At 36.1% G+C, this 20,600-nt stretch overlaps 1 protein-coding gene across 3 annotated transcripts in view; it reads left to right on the top strand.

The window, feature by feature from the left end:
- The window catches only part of kcnab1a (potassium voltage-gated channel subfamily A regulatory beta subunit 1a), a 127,949-nt gene that overhangs the window by 29,365 nt on the left and 77,984 nt on the right, over nt 1-20,600 (top strand). The window contains exon 1 of one of the 3 annotated variants that reach the window (XM_051135552.1): nt 4,760-5,661. The exons of the other annotated variants lie outside the window; for them this stretch is intronic. Coding sequence (XP_050991509.1) covers nt 5,450-5,661 — 212 coding nt within the window. The 5' untranslated portion in view covers nt 4,760-5,449. Of the gene's footprint in view, nt 1-4,759; nt 5,662-20,600 lie in introns of those variants that run through there. 3 annotated transcript variants of the gene reach the window in all.

Below are 20,600 nucleotides of genomic sequence, written 5' to 3'. Positions count from 1 at the left end.
ACACTTTTTATTAATCAGTATATTAATTAGTCTTATTGTTTGTTTGTTAGTTCACAATGCATTAACTAATGTTAACGAACACAGCTTGTGATTTTAATAATGCATTATTAATGCTGAAATTAACTAAGATTAATAAATGCTGTAGAAGTATTATTCATTCTTAGCTCATGTTAACTAATTTAGCTAACTAATGTTAACTAATGAACCTTATTTTTAAAACTGAGACAACTTCCAAATATTTTTGTTCTTTTATTTTAAAAACTTTTAAAATAAATTCCACTTACAACAACATTTTTTTTAGTATGCTTACAAAATACTTCTTGGAGCCACTGTATATTTGCCGAAGTATAAACATTATAGGCTCAAAAAAGCTCCATGGCAAATAAATGGCTTTTCCTGTGGGAAAATTTCCGTAAGCTTGCCTTCTTTTAATTTCTTCTACGTCTTTCCCATAGGTCAATTTTTGAACATGCATTTTCGGCCAATCAGAACTCAAGCTTTAGTTTTTATTCTCTAGTGAAAAATGTCTTTTCTCCTGTTACATTAGCAGAGAAGTCAAACACGTCAGTGCTGTGGGGTCAGGGAGAGGATAGAGGGATCGCATCATGCATCTCTGATGCAGTAACTCAAGGCCACCTCTATTGCTTGCATGGTAATTATCATCATTGTCGTACAGTTACTGATGCAAATCAAACAGTATTGTAGAATGTCTTTCAGCGGTTAGTAGAAAATCACCACCCCCACACCACACACCTGGACACTCAGTTACCGATTGAGTATTTATGCCTTTAAATGGTCTGTGCAGTACGGCACCCTGTCAGGAGAGTTGCTAGTATGTTTTGAATACATTGGTCTACTGCATGAGTGATTAATGTTCTGCTATTACCACGTATCACATGCAAAATCATTGGAGCTGCCCAATAATACCAGCCAATGCTCATATGTGAGTGCCAAAATGGTTCAAAAAGGTGTTGTGTGGCCCAAAGACCGATCCAGAAAAAAACTGGGACACAGTTGAGGTTGTTGGCCTGTGCAGTAATTGTTCTGTGATTCGTGGGGGCGGCAAAAATTGGATCTGAGAAATTAGATGCGCTGTGATGGCACTCGTTCACATGTTAATCGCAATAAGTTTTTAGCAGTTAACACACTTGATCCTGAGGAAGAACAAGAGGGCGAGAAACCGAGAGACAGTTTGAAGCTTAGCTGACTATTACAGAGCAGTAAAACAGATGTAACTGCTGCTACTGTGAAAAAAATGAGCCTTTTGTGGAAATGTTTTAATGGAAACTGATTCTACTTACTGTGGTTTCCATAGACACAGCTGGGTACTGTGTTTTGAGGTGTATCTCATAGCGCTTCCTGGTTAATGAGGAAATTTGGGTGAATGGTAAGAGTCATAAAATTTTTGCTGCTCCATTGATCAATATTGATTCAAGACCCACAGTTAAAGTGCAGAGATTTAAGGGCAAGCATGTGAAACTGACACTGCGCTGAGTGTGAGTGTGATCTCACATCGATCAGTAAAATACTGTTTCTGGTGATAAGAGGTGGATAAGGACTGAAGATTGTGGTTGAGGAGTTGTTGGCAGGTGGTACTTCGACTGGTAAAGGCACCCTTTTATATTGTCAGGATGCAAACAAGCTCAGTAGTAACATCCAAATTTACAAGGGAAACATTGTCCCCAAAGAACTTTAGGTAATGCTAAGAATACTGTACAGGCACTGGGGAGTCATATATTAGAGCGATTCTGGATCGGGAGCTTCAATTAGCACTCAAGCACTCAAGTAGAGGTCAATTGATTTGTAATGGATTTAAATGAGGTCAGAATAGTGTCAACCGACTCAAAGTAGCTAATATACTAGATTTAATAACAGAGACTGTCGTGTCTCCTTTCATTTGTCTCAAATTTGTATGTAGGCTGTTTGTTTGATTATGAAAGTGTGTGATGTGCTGAAAATACCCTCTTTACACAGATATCCATATAGCACCAATTAAATTAGATGCGGATGCCATAAATTTACAGTTTTAAGGTTAGTCACATTGAGAAATATTGTGGTTCTACATTGTTTTACAGTATGCGCACTTAACTGTACTTACAGTGTACTTAAGAAAGTACTGGATAATGTAAGGTAACTACATGGGTTAGGATTAGGTTTATTGGTAAGTTCAGGGTTACTACCTTGTTATTACCCAGTTACTGTGTTGTAATTACTATAACAAGTACATAGTATGTACATGCAGAACAGGACTTGAAAATAAAGTGCTGCCAACATTGTTTAGATTTAGTATAACTCTACAATTACATTTATACTCATACCTTGCATAATATGAATCGTTATATTTTATAATAAGTATTGTTATGTTATAATTATATATATATATATTAATGATACTAAATTATAATTTATTCTAATTATTATTTGGTTAAAAAGTCTGCAACTGTTAAAAAGTATGTTATATACAAATATGAATGTGTGTAGTATCAACCTGATCTCAGCAATTCGTACATATATTACAAGGTGACTAATTAACGAATTTTCAAAAATCATGCAAATTCTTCTACCTGATCTCATGACGAAAACGTACCTGTGGGAAGTTTTTTGCAAGACACAAAATACGTACCAATAAGCAATTTTTCACATTCGCTTTTGTTCATACTATCAGGTAAGTTTAGGTGTAGTGCAGATGGTGCAGATGTTATTTTAAAACATCACTGAGCATTAGAGTTATAGCATCACCCAACAGAAATTTCAAGTCAGAACTGCGGTGACACGTGCAAAACCAGCGTCAGATAAAACATACCATATGCACGTTAATCTGTTTCAGAGAAAAAACAAACTAACAGTCTTAGCGCCACTTAGTGGACATTTCACATCAAATATGTCACGAAACGTACATGGCGGCATGTATTTTGCATCTTGTGAAAAAGATTAAAAATCATGCAAATTCTTCTGCCTGATCTCACGATGAAAACGTACCTGTGGAATCCTGTGAAAAACATGACTCACTATGAAAGAGATGAAAGATGAAAAAGAGATGAAAAAAAAAAAGTTGTGACATGGTTGCGATTGCATTTTCATATCGCATTCGCTTTTGTTCATACTTTCAGGTAGGTTTAGGTATAGTGCAGATGGTACGTTATTTTAAAACATCACTGAGTTATAGCGTCACTAAATGGACATTTCAAGTCAGAATTACAAAACCAGCGTCACATAAAATGTACCATATGTACGTTCAACTGTTCTTGGGAAAAAAACAAACACTCTTTTTAGCGCCACTCGGTGGACATTTCACACTGAATATGTCACAATGTACAGTACATGGCGGTACGTATTTCAGATCTTGCGAAAAAGTTCCCACGGGTACGTTTACGTTGTGATATCAGGTCGGAATTCTTACTGAGGTTGAGGTCTCACTTAGTGGGGTAGTACGAATTCGCACAATTTTTGAAAAATCGCACGTATTTTACGAGGTCGGAATTCATAAGTTAACCTAACTCTTACAAAATTGTACAAGTGATGTCGTACAAATTTGTACGAATTAGCCAATATGTATGAAAATATGTACGAATTGGTAATGAGATTGCGTTGGTAGTACAATTGCAATCCAAATTTAATACATCTAGTAGCCCCTTTCACACAGTAATACTAGTAAAGTGCCGTCAAATTACCGGAACGACTATACTGGTAAATACAAAGATGCGCTGTTTTTATATATTTTTTGTATATTCTGGCCGAGAGACAGAGAAAATGCGTCATTGCATCAACTGCATCAGAATATTATGATTGGCCCAGAGTAGACGTCTTGTGTCAGCACATTCTGAATTCGTACGTGCTCATACCGGTGAACTCGTTCTGCGTTCACACAGAGCACATTACCGGTAATTTACTGGTAATGTTACAACTTCTCAACAAATTTAAAAATGAAATTACTGGGATTTTTGAAAAGGTCCTGTTTACACATGATCTCTTAACAGTAATTTACCAGTAATTTACCAGAAAACACTGTATGTGTGAAAGGGGCTATTGTCATGTGACCTTTAATATTAGTCGTACCATTTACAGTCAATCAGATGCGCACTTTTCTCAGTGGAAGTAGAAAGTCTTCCATGTATTTTCCCCAAACTATTCTGGTATTTTGTGAAAGCTATTTTTGCTACTATATTGAGGATTATGAATTCGGATACACTACTCATTTCACATACTGCTTTTCGCATACTATATATACTATGTAATAAATGTATGTGGATGTAGGGAATAATTAAGTTAATTAAGTTAATAATTAAGTTTTCTAATGTGCAATTGGTCGAATAAATAGATAACTCCACCTTAAACTGACACTATTGGTTGAGTCAGTGTTGCTTGTTGGGATATTCAAACAAACAGACCAATGTTTTGATAGCGCCACAATGGTACACTTTGTGATGAAATCAACCAACAGACATCTCGCAGTTGTTTTTGCATATTTAGCTATGACATGAGAAAGTATTTTAACCTGAAATTACACACTTCACCTTGAAAGGGCTTGAATATGTTCTGATATCTTTCAAAATGTCTTTTAACAGCTTTCAATTTAGCATTTGTTGGTTTTAGGCTTAGCACCGAAAGAGTGTTGAGCGCATGTGTGCACAGGTGCACAAAACATCGCGCTTGGTCCGTGTCACAGACTTTATGCTCCACAGCAGTGGAGCAAGAGCGCGATATGCTGAAGAAAAAGAGAGCGAAAAGAAAGAGAGCGAGGCAGATAAAGGGAGGGAGAGAGTGCTTTAAACAGACGTGGACGGCTGCCTACTGCTCATTCCCCCAGAGCTGTAGCGCAGATGAAGCATCACTGCTGAGCTCACCAAAAAACAGATCTAAAGAGAAAAGAGGAAAAAAGAGTAAACAGAGAAAGAAAAAGCAGGACAGATGTTCATTAGAAGCTCAAATTATTATCAGCTGGAGAAAGTGTTTTGAATGTGTGTGAGTGAGAGAGTGTAAGAAAAGAGGAAGACCTCCGAAGAGAGGAGAGAAGTGTCAGCAGAGCTGTGGATTTATGCTGTCCAGTCTTGACATCCCTCCCTCCTTTCCTCCTCCTCTCCTCCCCCCTTCAGCAGGCGGGCTTTTTGTGGCTGACCATGCGAGGATCCTCTCAGTGCTGCGGGAATCTCCTCTCCTCCTCCGGATAGTTCTGCAGCTCTCGTTCTGTGGCTCATTGACCCCGACGCAGCTTTGATAGTTGTCTTTGTCACGAGGGAACGTCTTGGACAAGGAGCAACGCAACTTTTGGACTGTGTAGACATCTCCTTTTTCCTTGTGCTCAATAATTGATGCAGTTGCTCTGCTGTTGCTTTGACCGTATCCACAGGACGGGATCAGGGAGGAAGGTCGGGACTGTGACCCCCGCATGATCCCTCAGTGTGTCCACTCTGTATTGTAGACTGCATCTTCTTCGTTCTCCTCATCCAGCATGCAGGTCTCAATCGCTTGCACGGACCACAATCTGAAGGGTCGGAATGGGGACCACGGAAAAACAAATGCCACCAGCCCCAATGTGGTGAACGCGGCACGGGCGAAGTTCCGCACAGTCGCCATCATCGCCCGGAGCTTTGGCTCTTTTACCCCACGCCACCACATCTCCCTCAAAGAATCTACTGGCAAGCTCACCGGCATGAAGTACCGGTATGTCTCTCTCTCTCTCCCTCCTTCATTCCAACCACTTTCCTTCATTTCCATTTCTTCCTTTCATGGATTCCTTCACCTGTGGCTCTTTCTCTCGCTGGAATGGTTTGGATCCTCTCAAACTCTTCTGAGATCAGTTTTACGAAGATCAGTAGTAGTTTGAAAGTTTGACATGATGTTTAGCTTGAATTGTGGTGGTCCAGGTGATTTATCTGTCACTGTCCATTACTTAAAGGATGTTACTGTTCTTCATAGAAGTGAAGAGTGTTTCATCGGTGTGATGTATGAGTTTGACCCAATCTTGATCTCCAAGCTCTGTTCGTTGTTAGCTGAGCTTGCTCTGTTAGCTTTGACTGTCTCGGGACAAACAAACCATAATTGTTTGCTGTTCCATATTTACACTCTAGGAAGCACAGTTCTCAGATTGATGCCTCATTACGTGCGGAGAATATCCAGTTTGTTGATTCTTTGGAGTGTTTCCCCTCTCCCTGTTCTAGTAGAGCATAATTGCGGGTGTTTTTTCTTTGATTATCCTTGATCATTTCCAGCATGTGTTGTTGCTCGATTTGATGCAATATTTTCAGTGATTTCAGGGAATTTTCTACCTACTCTGCTGCACATGTTCTGTCCCTGGTGGGACGTGCTCTGCCTGTGTGCGTGTGTGCGCAGGTGCCAGTGGTTTCTGAGCCTAATTGGAGAATAAATGTTTCTAAATGCAAATGTTGTGTGGAGCACATTAGTGTCTTTCACATGATGTCCTGAATCAGCACATCGCACACAGAACCTGACTGGTTCACATTAAGTGGTTCACCTACTGGTTATGGTCACATTAAGCTTTACGTTTACCAAATTACTTCATCATTACCCCACAATAATAATGGCTTCTAGAGCTCAAGGGATTTTGTTTTTTTTAATAATAAGCAAATAATAATAATAAAAAAATGTACTACTTCATGGTTCCTGCAAGATAGCAAACACTGCAGCTTTGATGTCTGGTCTTAATGTAATGAGTCAAGAGTTCAGTTTGTGTTGTTAGATCTATTGGTCAATCTGTATGCTACTCTCTACACTCAAAAATGTACAAAAATTTTACTTCTACGTTTAATTGTACCATCTTGTCACTGGGGCAGTACCCTCAAATGGACATGTTTATACGGCACCTTATTTGCCCCAAAAGGTTCATAGTAGTACATTAATGGGTACATACCACTACTGTAGAGTTCTAATATGCACATTTTAGGGGTAGATATGGTACAAAGTTGTCTCTTTATGAGTACTGTTTCGGTGACAAGCTGTTATAGCTAGGGGTTGGCCTGGCCGATTGTGTGATATTTGGCATTTTTATGGTTATCAGTGATTTTCAAAACCGATTTGCAGATAAAATAATTTAAGCATTTAAAGAGAGTTTATGTCAGAGCTCTTGTTATTCTTAATTTTGACAATAAATTGAATTTTTACCCCAGACATATGTATCATTTCAAATTATCGGCAACGGTCTACTTGATCTTTAAGAAATGCAACCCAGGCTTATGACAATACGTGCATCTATATATATTTCTGCAACATCATAATTACATACCTTAATGCATGTTTCTCGGCAGTTTTAAAGTGAACTGTCCAGAGAGTGGCGCTACAACACACGTTCAATACGTTTACTGTACATTAGTACAAGCACGTATTGCTGTGTTTTTATTACGCTGCTTGAGGTACTTATTGCAGTTGTTCCAAATTAAAAAATCTGGAATAACTCTTTCTTAGTCTTTTTCTTAGCAGTTTTGTACATTAGGGTTGTATGTTACATCTAATGTTGTTAAATTAATGTTTATTGTATTTATCAATGTGTGTTACCATGATGGTGTTTAGTGTTTGTGTGAATAAAACTGTGCACCTTCTATATATGTTAATATTTAAAAGCTATTTGTGATGAACTTTGGTTCATCATGTGACTTTCTCATCACCACCTGCTTTTGGTGGTTATCAGTGTATTACAAAGGTACAAAACAGATTTCAGTATTTCAATAGGCTGGTGCATTAATATTATATCAGTTAATGAAATTACAGTATTTACCTGTAAATTTAAGTGAAAACTTTAAAACATAAAACATTGCTACCGTATTTTTTACGGTACAATTCTGGCAACCACAGCTGCCGATTTTTTTTCTATTTTACAGTGTAAACCTACCTGATGCAAAAGTGATTTGTTAATTTGTTGATGCAGCCCTGCCATTTGAACTTTCTTATGCGGATATGAGCAGTTTTGTCGAACCATAGTCTCCAAGGTTTGTACCGAAGCTTTTCATCACTAAAGTGCAATGCCATATTGTGTGAGCTGTGAGTAAACCTACTGAATTAGAAAACTCATGCACATAAAGCTGTATATGTGACGACAACATTGAAAAGTACGAGTTTTAAAATCGTGCAGAATGTTAAAATTAAGCCATAACATAATATTCTGCAAGTAATTGTATGAAAATTAGGATTTATTAATTAAAACTTTGTGTGTAAATCATACTTAGTGTGAAAATGAATAAATGTTTAAAACCATTCCAACTTCAAAATGATTTGTGATTCATACATATAGGTACATTTTTTTTCAGTTTTGCAGAAATGTATATAGAGGCACAAATTTCCAATGAGCCTATGTTGAATAATCGGTATAATCGACCCTGAAAAACACATATCAGTTGACCCCTAGTTATATATACAGTTACAATATTTGTACTTTTTTTTGTTCGGACAGTGTATTTGAATTTAACTTTTTTTTTTTTTATGCGGATGAGTGAAAGTGAATGGAGATTTCTAAATGAAGCAGGATATACAAAGAAAAAAATATAGGGGGTTGACTTGATTTTTTCCATTGGGAATTGATTAGAATGTGAGAAGGGATGGGAGGTTGAACGAGACGGGGTTTATGAGAGGAGATTGGATGGGAGGAGTTGACAAATTGGACTTCTGGCAAGTTATTACATTTTGATGAAAGAATTATGAAGAAAAGCATTTGTCTTTGATAAACCTGAACAATAAGATCAGGAAGTTGTATTAGGAAAGAAGAAATAATCAGTTTTGATTTTAATTTTTATAGAATTTCCTCTAACATTGTATTTATCTTATTATATTAGTCTGAGATGACATCCTATTTCTAGAAGTAAATTTAAACAGCCACTGAACAGCTAAACAGACTTTATCATACTGTACAATGTACTGTTGAACAAGTGTATGTATGTGTGTGGTGAGTTTGGTGTTGTGTATCTGACCGTACAGGCTATAATGTCTTCTCTTTTGTTTCCTTTCCTTATCCTCTACAGTAGCTCCCGTGGGATTTCTGACCTCAGACCATCCCTGTCATTTCTAGAGATGGATATTTTGCTCATTTTGTCTGCTTGAGTACTCAACAGATAAATTAACTAAACACTTTGGGGGTGGTAGGTTTATCTGCGCCATTATTTAAAGGGGTCATCGGATGCTAAGTTCACTTTTACATGCTGTTTGAACATTAACGTGTGTTGGCAGTGTATATACAAATTTACCCTGTAATGGTAAAATCCATGCAATGGTTTTTAATTAATCTGTAAAAATAATATCCCTTTTTCAAATCAAGCCATTCTCAGATGCCTGTCGTTGTTGCATCACACCCACAGAGGCCGCTCCCATGATAGTTGATTGACATTAGCGTCTTACCTCAGATCAGTTGTTTTGATGCCGGAGCAGGGATGCAAGTTAGGCAAGAATTGAGCGATTGAGGTGTTGTAATATTGAACCATAGTGGTCGTCATGTACTCCCGACATCTGAGCTGCTGAAGATGCAGTGGATTACATTTGTTTGTGAAGGGAATGCGCCTCCCGATCTACATATATATTTGTCTATGTTCACACGAATCATTAGTGATCCAGCTTCACTTACAGCAGAAGTGAGAGTATAAGGTTTTTTTTTTATGAATCTTTGTGATCGCCTTTCCTAATAATGTGCTAGTTAGCAAGTTTAGCGGCTAAATGCGGCTAAAGTAAACAGGCTCCTCAATCCACAGACAAAGAGAAGAGAAGGGCGGGGCGAGCAGAGCTCATTTGCATTTAAAGCAGCCTCGACCAGAATGGGATGATTTCAGAATAAGCTGATTTTGGCAAGGTAAAAAGGGTGTTGTTTTACACTACCATTGATAATTTTTAACCAAAGTTTATTAGACTTTTCATTAAGACCCTAAAGAATCATATTAACTTGTGGAAAATGGGCATCCGATGACCCCTTTAAAGTCTTTTCCTCACAGAACATCATGGTGTTTGTAAGGGTGTCAAACCAAGTTTTTAAAATGTGGTGGATCAAAAATAGTTCTTTTAAAAAGAAATACCTTTGTACACCACTGTGTTCTGTTCCATTTGTGTGCGTGGCATGTAGCTGTTTGAAAGAAAGAATGTCCTGTGTGTCGCCCTCTAATCCTGTCCAGACAGAGTACTGGGTTGTTCCTCCCTTGAACTGAAAGTCACCGTGTATGGTGTTGACACACACTTCTGGCTGATGAATCGGACCACAGGTACCGAACAAAAATAACACTAATTAATCACAAGCTAGTGTTGTTGCTACTTAATTTTAACTAGTGTATATTTTAGTGTAATATTTTGAAGTTGAAAACATTGGCTGTCACTTCCAAGTACTTGAGTTGAGATGGACAGCAGTATTATATATATATATATATATACATATATTTTTGTTTCCCAGATTCAGTGTTTCTCTTCATATCTACTACACAGAACACTAGCGTATAAATGCTTCTCTCTCCTTCCCAACCTCTCTGTCTTCCCTGTGTGTGTTGATAGTGATCTCTGTGTCGTTGACAGCCCATCAGGACAGCATTAAAAGTGCAGGAGAGCGTACTGATGCAACATACAGTGTATGAGTGAGCAGCAGATAGAGGAGGATTGGGTTTCTAGAAGTTACACTTATAGCTCTGCATGTCTATCATGACTTCATTGTACAAGCTTGACAGGGAGCTGCTCGGAAGGAAGCTTTCTATTACTGCTCTCATTACACACACTCATACGTGTTCACTCATGGTAAACATTGGAGGCCAGTAGGCTTCATTGTGTCTTTATGTTTAGTGCTGCAATAGAAACCCTGGAGACCCATTAGATGAGGTCATTTTTTTCCTCCTCACAGCAGCTCCTTTCATCTGCTCATCACCAATCTCGTATATGAACTGCTGACTAAAAATACTGGATTAACATTAACATCTGGATTGACTACAGATGACACTTGAGTCAAAGCCTTTCTATGATACCTCAGTAAAGTTGGAAACCAGCTCCAAACCAAGTCCAGCTTGGTCGAACAGGATCGGTGGTGGTCAATATGAAATTGTAAATGAAGAATGAGAGGAAGTGGCCAATCGTGACCAATAATCCTTTGGAAACCACTTACAAGTCACAGAGGTTTAATAGGTTTCGAGGCGACAATAGTGCCTTTGAAATGGATCCTGTAATGTATCATGAATAGAGAACAGGCAAACAGAGATTGAACCATTCTGTATTTGAATTGGCCCTGTGGAAACAAAGAGTGGTAAATAAAAAAATAAAAAAACAAATGATTCTTCTGGTGTGAATATCCCATTTGTCATGGCTGACCTTTAAAGGGATTTGTAGGGAAGGAATGAAGGGCTTCTCTGTGAAGATCTCAAAGCAGGAGATCAGACTGAAAGGTCACAGTGAAAAGACTCACCCAAAAGTTTCATTAAATCTCTGAATGAGAGTAGCATGTAAATAATCTAATGAAAAGTTTTACTAGTACCTTTTTTTAGGATCAAATTTTTACTTTGACAGTTCAGTTTGGAACTTTTGGGAGGGTGGAGGATGGGGGGGGTGTAATTGAGAATTAATTGGGGAAAGTCACATGATTGGATATGCCTGGCTATGTTCGGCTGTGATTGGTTAATGCTAGGGCTGCCCTCGACTTAAGATTTTTCTGGTCGACTAGTAGTGTTAATTAAGGTATAATTGCACATTTTCTAATAAACCATTTGAATCATAATAATGATTCTTTAATTGCCTACTGTGCATAACCTAATAAGCGCTCAAGTGCATGCATAAAACTTGCCAGTAGTAATTATTATGAATGTGTCAGGGAAAAAACATAAAGAGGCTGCATTAATATTTTAATAATTTATTGATAAACTAGTGCTTTCTTTGTTTTCGGCTTAAAGAGATGAAGTCGACGACACTGACTTGTCATCTCCGCAGTGGATGCGACTGTATGTTTCATACGGATACATAATCTGAGAATATTTGTTTTCCATTTGAATTGGTTCATTTGAACGTAGACATTTCACTCTCAATAGATATATTTTTCATGTCTGTGAGGCAAGTATACAAGGAGTTTTGCACTCAGGTTAACAGAGAGAAAGCACATCCTGTTTGCTTTCATTATTTTACAAAACCACAATGTTTTGTTGTTATTGTGAGTGCACACAAATAAATGTAGAATCTTTACAAATTCAAAAGATGCTTTACTCTTATCTGTATGACCAAAAATATTTTGACCAGAAGTATTTTAAGAGCAAGTGACCGCACCAGTGCCTCCATCTGTCATGCAGTATCTGCACTACTATTAATGATCTGTCTGTCACGGACTGCTGACTTCGCCACTTCACAAGCCTAACAGCTTCGACTAACGGTTAGTTGACTATTAGTGGGCAGCCCTAGTTCATGCGATAAAACCTGCCTCTTGTGTTTGTGCACGTTCCGCATTCACAAATCAGTCTGAATGAACAATATAATGGCGTTAATGGGAAGACTAATTAAAAAAAGTAATCAAGTCACACACTTGGATATATCTGCTTTGTTACAACAAAATAAGACTTAAAAATGACAACATGAAAACATGATCCGTTGAAGTTTTCAGTGAGTAATCAACTTTTAAAATTTAAAGTAAATCTACATGGCTGTGACCAATATTTACCAAGCTTTGATGACTGATGATCTGAAAATTCAAAAATAGTTAAACGTTTACTATTAAAAAAAAATAGCTGAACATAAGTTCACAAATTAAAACCACTGTTTAAAAACACTTTATGAGATTCATACTTGGCTTTAACAAATAGAAAATTGATTACTTTGTTATTGTAAAAATTTAACATTTTTTCTTTTTTCTGATAGTGTAAGTAATGTTTATTTAACCAAGAAAAGGTGACAGGGACATGAATTTACAGTTAATTAAAAAACAAAAGAAATCAAAAAAAAAAAAAAACTGACTTTTTACCTTTCAACCAGCATATCAAAAAATGTTTCTGATCAAAATCACCTACCCTGCCTTGAATGCTTTTATTCAGCAAAGATGCATTAAATTCATCAAAAGTGACAGCAAATGCAATAATAATGTTAAAAACGATTTTGTATTTCAATCACTTGCTATTCTTTTGAACTTTATATTCAAAGAATTGTGGAAAAAACACAACTCACAACTGTTTTCAACATAGACAATATTAAAGAATGTTTCTTAAACATAAAATCAACATATTAGAAGGATTTCTAAAGGTTAATGTGGCACTGAATAAATTTATCGCATGGATAAATTACATTTTAAAATGATTTTAAATAGAAAACGGTTACTTTACTAATATTTAACAATATTACTGTTTTAGTGTTTTATTTATTTATTTTTTATTAATAGCATAATGTATAAGATACTTTTTAAAAAAAAAAACATTTTAAAGAAGAAGAAGAAAAAAAAGCAACTTCTCCACTATCAGTTAATGTGATTCTTAAAAAAATAGGTTTTTAAAAGATAATCTAGTTTTTATTTATCCCAAGGGAGGATGGCAGGTCAAAAGTACACCCATTAATGTTATATTAGCCAGATAACAACCAAGAGCTCTAGCTACTATTTTTTTTCTAACATAGTCATGCATTTTTGATGTTGCTTTATAAGATTTTGAAGTCAGTGTTAAAGTTAGAATTAATTATATTGCATGTGGCCCATTCTCAGCATTTTGAGTCCTTTCATTTTGTACTTAACAGACTGCAAATTTTTAGATCAGATTTTTAATCATATTCGCTTGTACATATAAAGTCTGGGTTTATTTAACATCTGTTAACTGAAGTTTTCATTTAGTTAACATTGTTTCTTACTTCATCAAATCTCTCTCTCTCCGTCTTTGTGTATCAGTATTTTGGTGCAAACTGCTTGTCACTGGGGTCTTATTTTCTGCATGAGAGCTCAGAGTCACCTGACCTCCCACTGCAGCACTGAGGCAAAGAAAATAAGAGGCGCCAAGACAAGCACCCATACTTGCACCAAGAGCTTAGCTGATGAATAAATAATTGAATGCACGCTCACATAGTCAAACCAAAATATGCAGACGTATTTTAAGGATGGCAGATAATAGGATGGTGCTTAATGATCGAGGCTAATCCTGCTGAAACTTTCCTATCACTATAAAATCCCAAAGAAATTTTGCACCATGACAAAGCAGCTCAGACTTTGATTCAGTATGTAGATCTTGATGCCTGTAACCTTTGAGAGAACACTAACCATGTGTGAAGACAAAAATAAGTACAGACATCTAAAGATGAAAGCAAATAGGCTGAAATATTTGGAATTTCTCATAAGCTTAATTATGATTAGATTAATAAAATCCCCAAACTAGCAGCTCAGCTGTACTGATGTGTGTTGTTCTCTAGAACTTGAAGTACAAAGATACACTCTTCATCTATTAAAGCATAAGATGAACTGGCTGGAGATAAATGAAAGACCCATGAACAGGGGGGTTCATTTGTTGACTGTCATTTACAAAGTGTTAATGAAGAACATCTTGTTGCTTGTGGCCTCCAATGGCCCTGCAGCTAAAACCTTAAATTAGCCTGAGTAGTTTCCATGACAACATTTAGACTTTGAAGCGTCTCGCTTTGTAATTTTACTGGTTAGTTGCACATTATTGCATCCTTCAAAAATAGAAATGTGTCTTGAAGGCATAGTTCACCCAAAAATGCTAATTCTGCCATCATTTACTCAACCTCATCTTGCTTTCTTCTGTGGAAATTTTGAAGAATGTTGATAACCAAACAGTTTTGGTTACATTGCCTTTAGTTGTATGGATCATAAACAGATTTATTATGAGACATTTATCAAATATCTTTCATCACTTTAATCTTAGATTTTACTACTGTGTTGTGAATAAATATTATAGTTCTAGAAAGATACTTTTTTTTTTCCTTTACATTTTGGAAATAAATACAAAAATAAGTAAATAAAATTAAAAACAATTTTCACTGCTTTTTTGCATTACTATTCAGCTTAACTTTCACATCAGTTAAATACATTCAAATTTATATTTATATTTCTATGCTATTTTATGCTAAGAACATGCTAGTCATGTAAAAACCTAACAGCATGCTAATCATGTTAAAAACATTAACATGTAATCATGTTAAAAATGTACAAGCAACATGCTAATCACACTAGAAACATGTTATTTGTGCTAAAACAAGCTAACAACATGCTAATAATGCTAGCAACATGATAATACATGCTACATCCTTTGAACTTATCATCAATTTATTAAATTTAGATTTCTATTTCTATGCTATTTCATGCTAGGAACATGCTAGGCATGCTAAAATATGCTAGCAACATGCTAATCATGTTGAAACATGCTAGTCATCCTAAAAACATTCTAACAATATGTTAATAATGCTAGTAACATGGTAATCAATATGCTAGCTATATGTTAATAATGTAAAACATGTAAGTAAAATGCTAATAATGTTAAAAACATGCTAGCAACATGTTAGTCATGTTACAAAACATGCTATTCATGCTAAAACATGATGTTAATCATGATAGTAATATGGTACTAATACATGCTACATCCTTTAAATGTTCTCATCAGTTCAATAAACTAAAATGTATACTTTCTAACAACATACTAACAACAAATCATCTGAAAATGTTATCGAAATGCTAATCATGTTAAAATGTATTAGCAATATGGTGCTAACAACATGCTAACAACATGCTAATAATGTTATCAACATACTAATCATGCTAGAAATATGTAAAAAACATGTTAAATTGGGTAAAACAAAATAACATGCTAATAATATTAAATCAACATGTTAGTAACATGCTAATGTACGCTACATCCTTTGAACTTTTTCATAAATTCAATAAATTCTAATTTCTGTTTCTATGCTATTTATTGCTAAGAACACATAAGCATGCTAAAACAGGCTAGCAACATGCTAAAAATGTTAAAACATGCTAACAACATGCAACTTGATGATAATCCAAAAACGTTATCAACATGCTAATCAAGTAAAATACGTTGACAACCTGTTAATGATGCTAAAAATGTATTAGCAACATGTTAATCATGCTAACAACATGCTAATAATGCTAGCAGCATAGTAATCATGTGAGAATTATGTTAGCAACAGGTTAATCATAAACAAAACGTGAGAAGCATGCTAATAGTGTTACATCATGCTAGCAACATGTTAATAACATTAATCATGTTAGAAAACATGCTAGTAGCATGCTAATCATGCTAAAAACGTAATAACAACATGTTATCTATGCTAGCAATATGCTAAATCATGCTAACAACATGTTAATACGTGCTACTTTCTCATCAGTTCAATAAAGTTATATTTTTATTTCTATACTATTTTGTGCTACATGTTAAAGCATGTTAAAACATCCTAACAGCGTGCTAATAATGTTAAACATGCTAACAACACTACACTAATCATGCAAAAAACATGTTAATCATGTTAAAACGTGGTAACATGTTAATCATGTTACAAATGTACTACCAACATGCTAGGCATGCTAGATACATGCAAACAACATACTAATCATGCAAAATCACTGTTAATTGTGTTAAAACATGGTAACATGTTAATCATGTTACAAATGTACTACCAACATTGCTAAGCATGCTAGATACATGCTAATTGTTACAACATGCTAATAACATGCTAATAAAGCTAGAAACAAGCTAATCATGCTAGAAATATGTTAGCAACATGTTAATCATGTTAAAAACATGTAAGCAACAAGCTAATAATGCTAAAACCCATGGCGAAACCCCTCATCTGAGTGGTAAATAACCATGGAATACAGTTCCATTTCGAGTATTATATTTTAAGGTGATATTTACTGTCTCAATGTCTGTGTTTTGTTAAAGGGGTCATTGGATGCCCATTTTTCACAAGTTGATATGATTCTTTAGGGTCTTAGTGAAAAGTCTCTAATATACTTTGATTAAAAATTCTCAATGGTTTTGTAAAACAACACCTTTTTTACCGTGTCAAAATGAGCTCAGCAAAAATCATCTCATTCTAAGGGGTTGTTCCTTTAAATGCAGATGAGCTCTGCTCACCCCGCCCCTCTCGTCTCTCTGTGGAATGACAATCCTGTTTACTGTAGCCGCATTTAGCCACGTTTAGCCGCTAAATTTCCTAACTACTACGTTATAAGGAAAGGCGAAGCTGGATCACAAATGATTCGTGCGAACATCGGGAGACACATTCCATTCACAAACAAATGTAATCTACTGCATCTTCAGCTGCTCAGATGTCGGGAGTAAATGACGACCACTATGTTAATTATTACATCCATCAACACAACACCTCAGTCGCTCAATCGGAGATATTCTTGTCTAACTTATGTCCGGCATCGAAACAAGGAAAGTTACTGGACTGTGACAGCTGGTCTGAGGTAAGAGCTCATGTCAATCAACTATTGTGGCAGCGGCCTCTGTCGGTGTGACGGCAAACCGACAGGCATCTGAGAACGGCTTGATTTGAAAAAGGGGATATTATTTTTACAGATTAATTAAAAACCACTGCATGGATTTTTATCATTATAGGGTAGATTTGTACATACACTGCCAACACACATAAATGTTCAAACAACATGAAAAAGTGAACTTAACATCCAATGACCCCTTTAAGAATTAAGAGTGTACATTAAGCATATGTACCTTGTAGGATCCCCAAAACCTTTCTGTTATACTTTTGGAATGTTTGAGTCTTATTTCAGGAGTTTAGATATGTTCCCTGGTGAAAAAAACAGCATATGCTGGTAGGTATGTTTTGATGCTGGGATGCTGGTTAGGTATGTTTTGGTGCTGGTTTAAGCTGGTCCGTTGCTGGTTTGTGCTGATCCTTTGCTGGTTGATGCTGGTCCTTGACCAGCAACATTACCAGCATAAACCAACAAAGGACTAGCAAAAACCAGCTAAAGACCAGCTTAAACCAGCATCAAAACATACCTAACCAGCATCCCAGCATCAAAACCTACCTACCAGCATATGTTGGTTTTTTCACCAGGGTTGTTATAATCAGAATGGTCAGGGTTAGAACTTACGTTCTCTCCCATCTCTGACTCCTGATACCCCTACGTACACAGCATGGTGGATGGCCGGCTGCCATTGACTGTCCAGAAATGAGAAAATGAAATGGATTTAAAGCTATGGATGGTGACAGGATGCAGCCTAGGGTCTGATGGACATGTCTTTCACACCTCCTGGAGGTGATGGTGGGCTGTCATGTTCATCTCCTCACAGCACTGCCTGCCTCTCTTCATTATCTGCCCATTCACTGTCGTCCTTAAACAAGCGCTTGTGCACTTCATTCCCTCACCTCAATGTGAAATCCCACTTGTGTTTGATTAAAATAGTTTTATGGTGTTTTGTTTTGACTAATGACTTTGTCTTTATGTAAATCTGTTACAGCGTACAACACCATACTTTTTTAATAACATATGTTAGTAGGGAAGTATGTGAAATGTTGGAAAATAAGACGGATAATTGCACAGCTTGGTCAATTGCTGCATTGTGTAGTCTAATGACCACTAAAATGTGTTTGACCTTTGCTCACTGCCTTCGTTTATTTCACGATAATGACCATCTGACTGTTTGTTATCCCTTGTAGATAGTCTAATAAACATCAGGCAGCAAAACCTCCAAACCAGGGGCAACTGTGAGATTTTAAACACATCATTCTAAGCATAGACAGTTCTGTTATAGCTGTAAAACTCATATGGCTATTCTTATTGTGTCATCTTTTAGCATCATTATACTTTTGTTAAATCCCAAGCTGGCAAGATTTCATTTTACTCCGTAAAAACTACTCTTCTGGGAGAATGATGAGCTGACATTTAACAGACTTCAAAAATCACTGAACATTTCTTTTTCCTGTTTTTTTCTGAGACACGTAAAGAGGTTTTACATTAAATGAGAAGCCAGTATGATAATGAAAGTGTTTTCGAGGCACAGTTCTGTTTTGCTGACGGCGTAGCTGCATTTTGTAAAATAAGTGTAATAAATGCATACTTCATTTAGAGAAAACCCAGGCAAAGAATCTTAACAATCAAAGGAAAGTCTGCCATTTAGCAGACTCACACTGTTTTGCTTATAGATTTTCTTTCGATTGGTGGTTTTCCATAGCAAACCTCCCACACTTTCATGAATTTGAACTGAGTTTTGAATCTGTTTATATTTTTAATTAATGTCAATTAAGCATTTAATTAGACAAACTAGGCACAACAAGATGTAAATTATAAGGACCAATATTTTAAAGTAAAAACAACACACCTAGAGAGAGAGCAAGCGGTAGCATCTCTTAAATACGTCCTCATGCCGTTGTAATAATGGAGTTTTTTAAACGTGTTTTTCTGATCAAAGAGTGATTCAATCTGAGCTCAGCCTTTATGCTCACAGAGAGGAAAAAACAATCAAAACCTTTAAACACTCTTTCCAACTGGAAAAGCTTTAAGCCTTCTACTATAGAAACAGGAAATTAGTCTTCCTTAATGAATTGATATTTGTTTAAAAAAAAAAGATAAAGAAAGAAAGAAGCCTAATACATCAAAAACAGGAAATGAGAAAAATTTCACCTATATTTCACCTATATATCTGTGTTGTCCACCCTGGGGAGCCAAAATGAAACAGCCTTGTGCTCAGATGTCTCAGGTGGAAACAGAACTGCAGAAGGTGAACCTCATTAGCTAAAGTGAATGACTGAAGTTTTGTCAGGACCACTATCATCAAAATGATTGACAGAGTTTAGATTGGTGGTGTGGTAGTGTTCTGGGCAAAAACTCCCTACCCATCCATGCAGCCTGTCATTGAATGAGCAAGGAGAGCAGCAATAACCCCCTTAGGGTAAACAGAACTAAAACAAATGTAGCAGACATCATTAATGTTCTTAATGACAATTTAATTGTAACAACTTTATTCAAAATAAAGTGAGTCTGATATGGGAAAACAAGGAATATGATGAAAGGAGGAGCTGGGGATGGAGAAGGGTAATTTGCTTCTGAGCAAACGAAAAAGCTGCTGAATAATACTGAATAGACCTTATATGTGACCCTGGACGACAAAACAAGTCTTAAGTAGCATGGGTATATTTGTAGCAATAGCCAAAAAATAAACTGTAAGTGTCACGTAATATGCGAGGAAGACACACAGCATGAAGATGAAAGTCAAAGATAGAGTCTTTAATATAATCCACATGTAAATCCACACAGGTATGTTCACATGGAGGGTAGCACACACGTACATATTGCGGAGACCGGACGACAAACACTGAACTGATAAAGACAGGTGATTACAATGAACTTAATTAAGACACAGGTTATACAAGGTTAACTAATAATGACATAATGAGGGAACATGAGGGAAAAACCAATACCAGTATGGGTCAAAATGATTGATTTTTATTTTATGCCAAAAATCATTAAGATATTAAGTAAAAATCATGTTCTATGAAGATATTTTTTAAATTTCCTACCGTAAATATATCAAAGCCTAATTTTTGATTAGTAATATGCATTGCCAAGAACTTCATTTGGACAACTTTAGGCGATTTTCTCAATATTTTGTTTTTTTTTTTTTTTTTTTTTTCACCCTCAGATTCCAGATTTTCAAATAGTTTCTCGGACAAATGTTGTC

The sequence above is a fragment of the Labeo rohita genome, chromosome 18 (assembly GCF_022985175.1).
Source record: "Labeo rohita strain BAU-BD-2019 chromosome 18, IGBB_LRoh.1.0, whole genome shotgun sequence".
NCBI classification, from domain to species: Eukaryota; Metazoa; Chordata; class Actinopteri; order Cypriniformes; family Cyprinidae; genus Labeo; species Labeo rohita.
The sequence above is the reverse complement of the archived record's forward strand: the minus strand, read 5'-3'. Positions and strand labels throughout refer to the sequence as shown.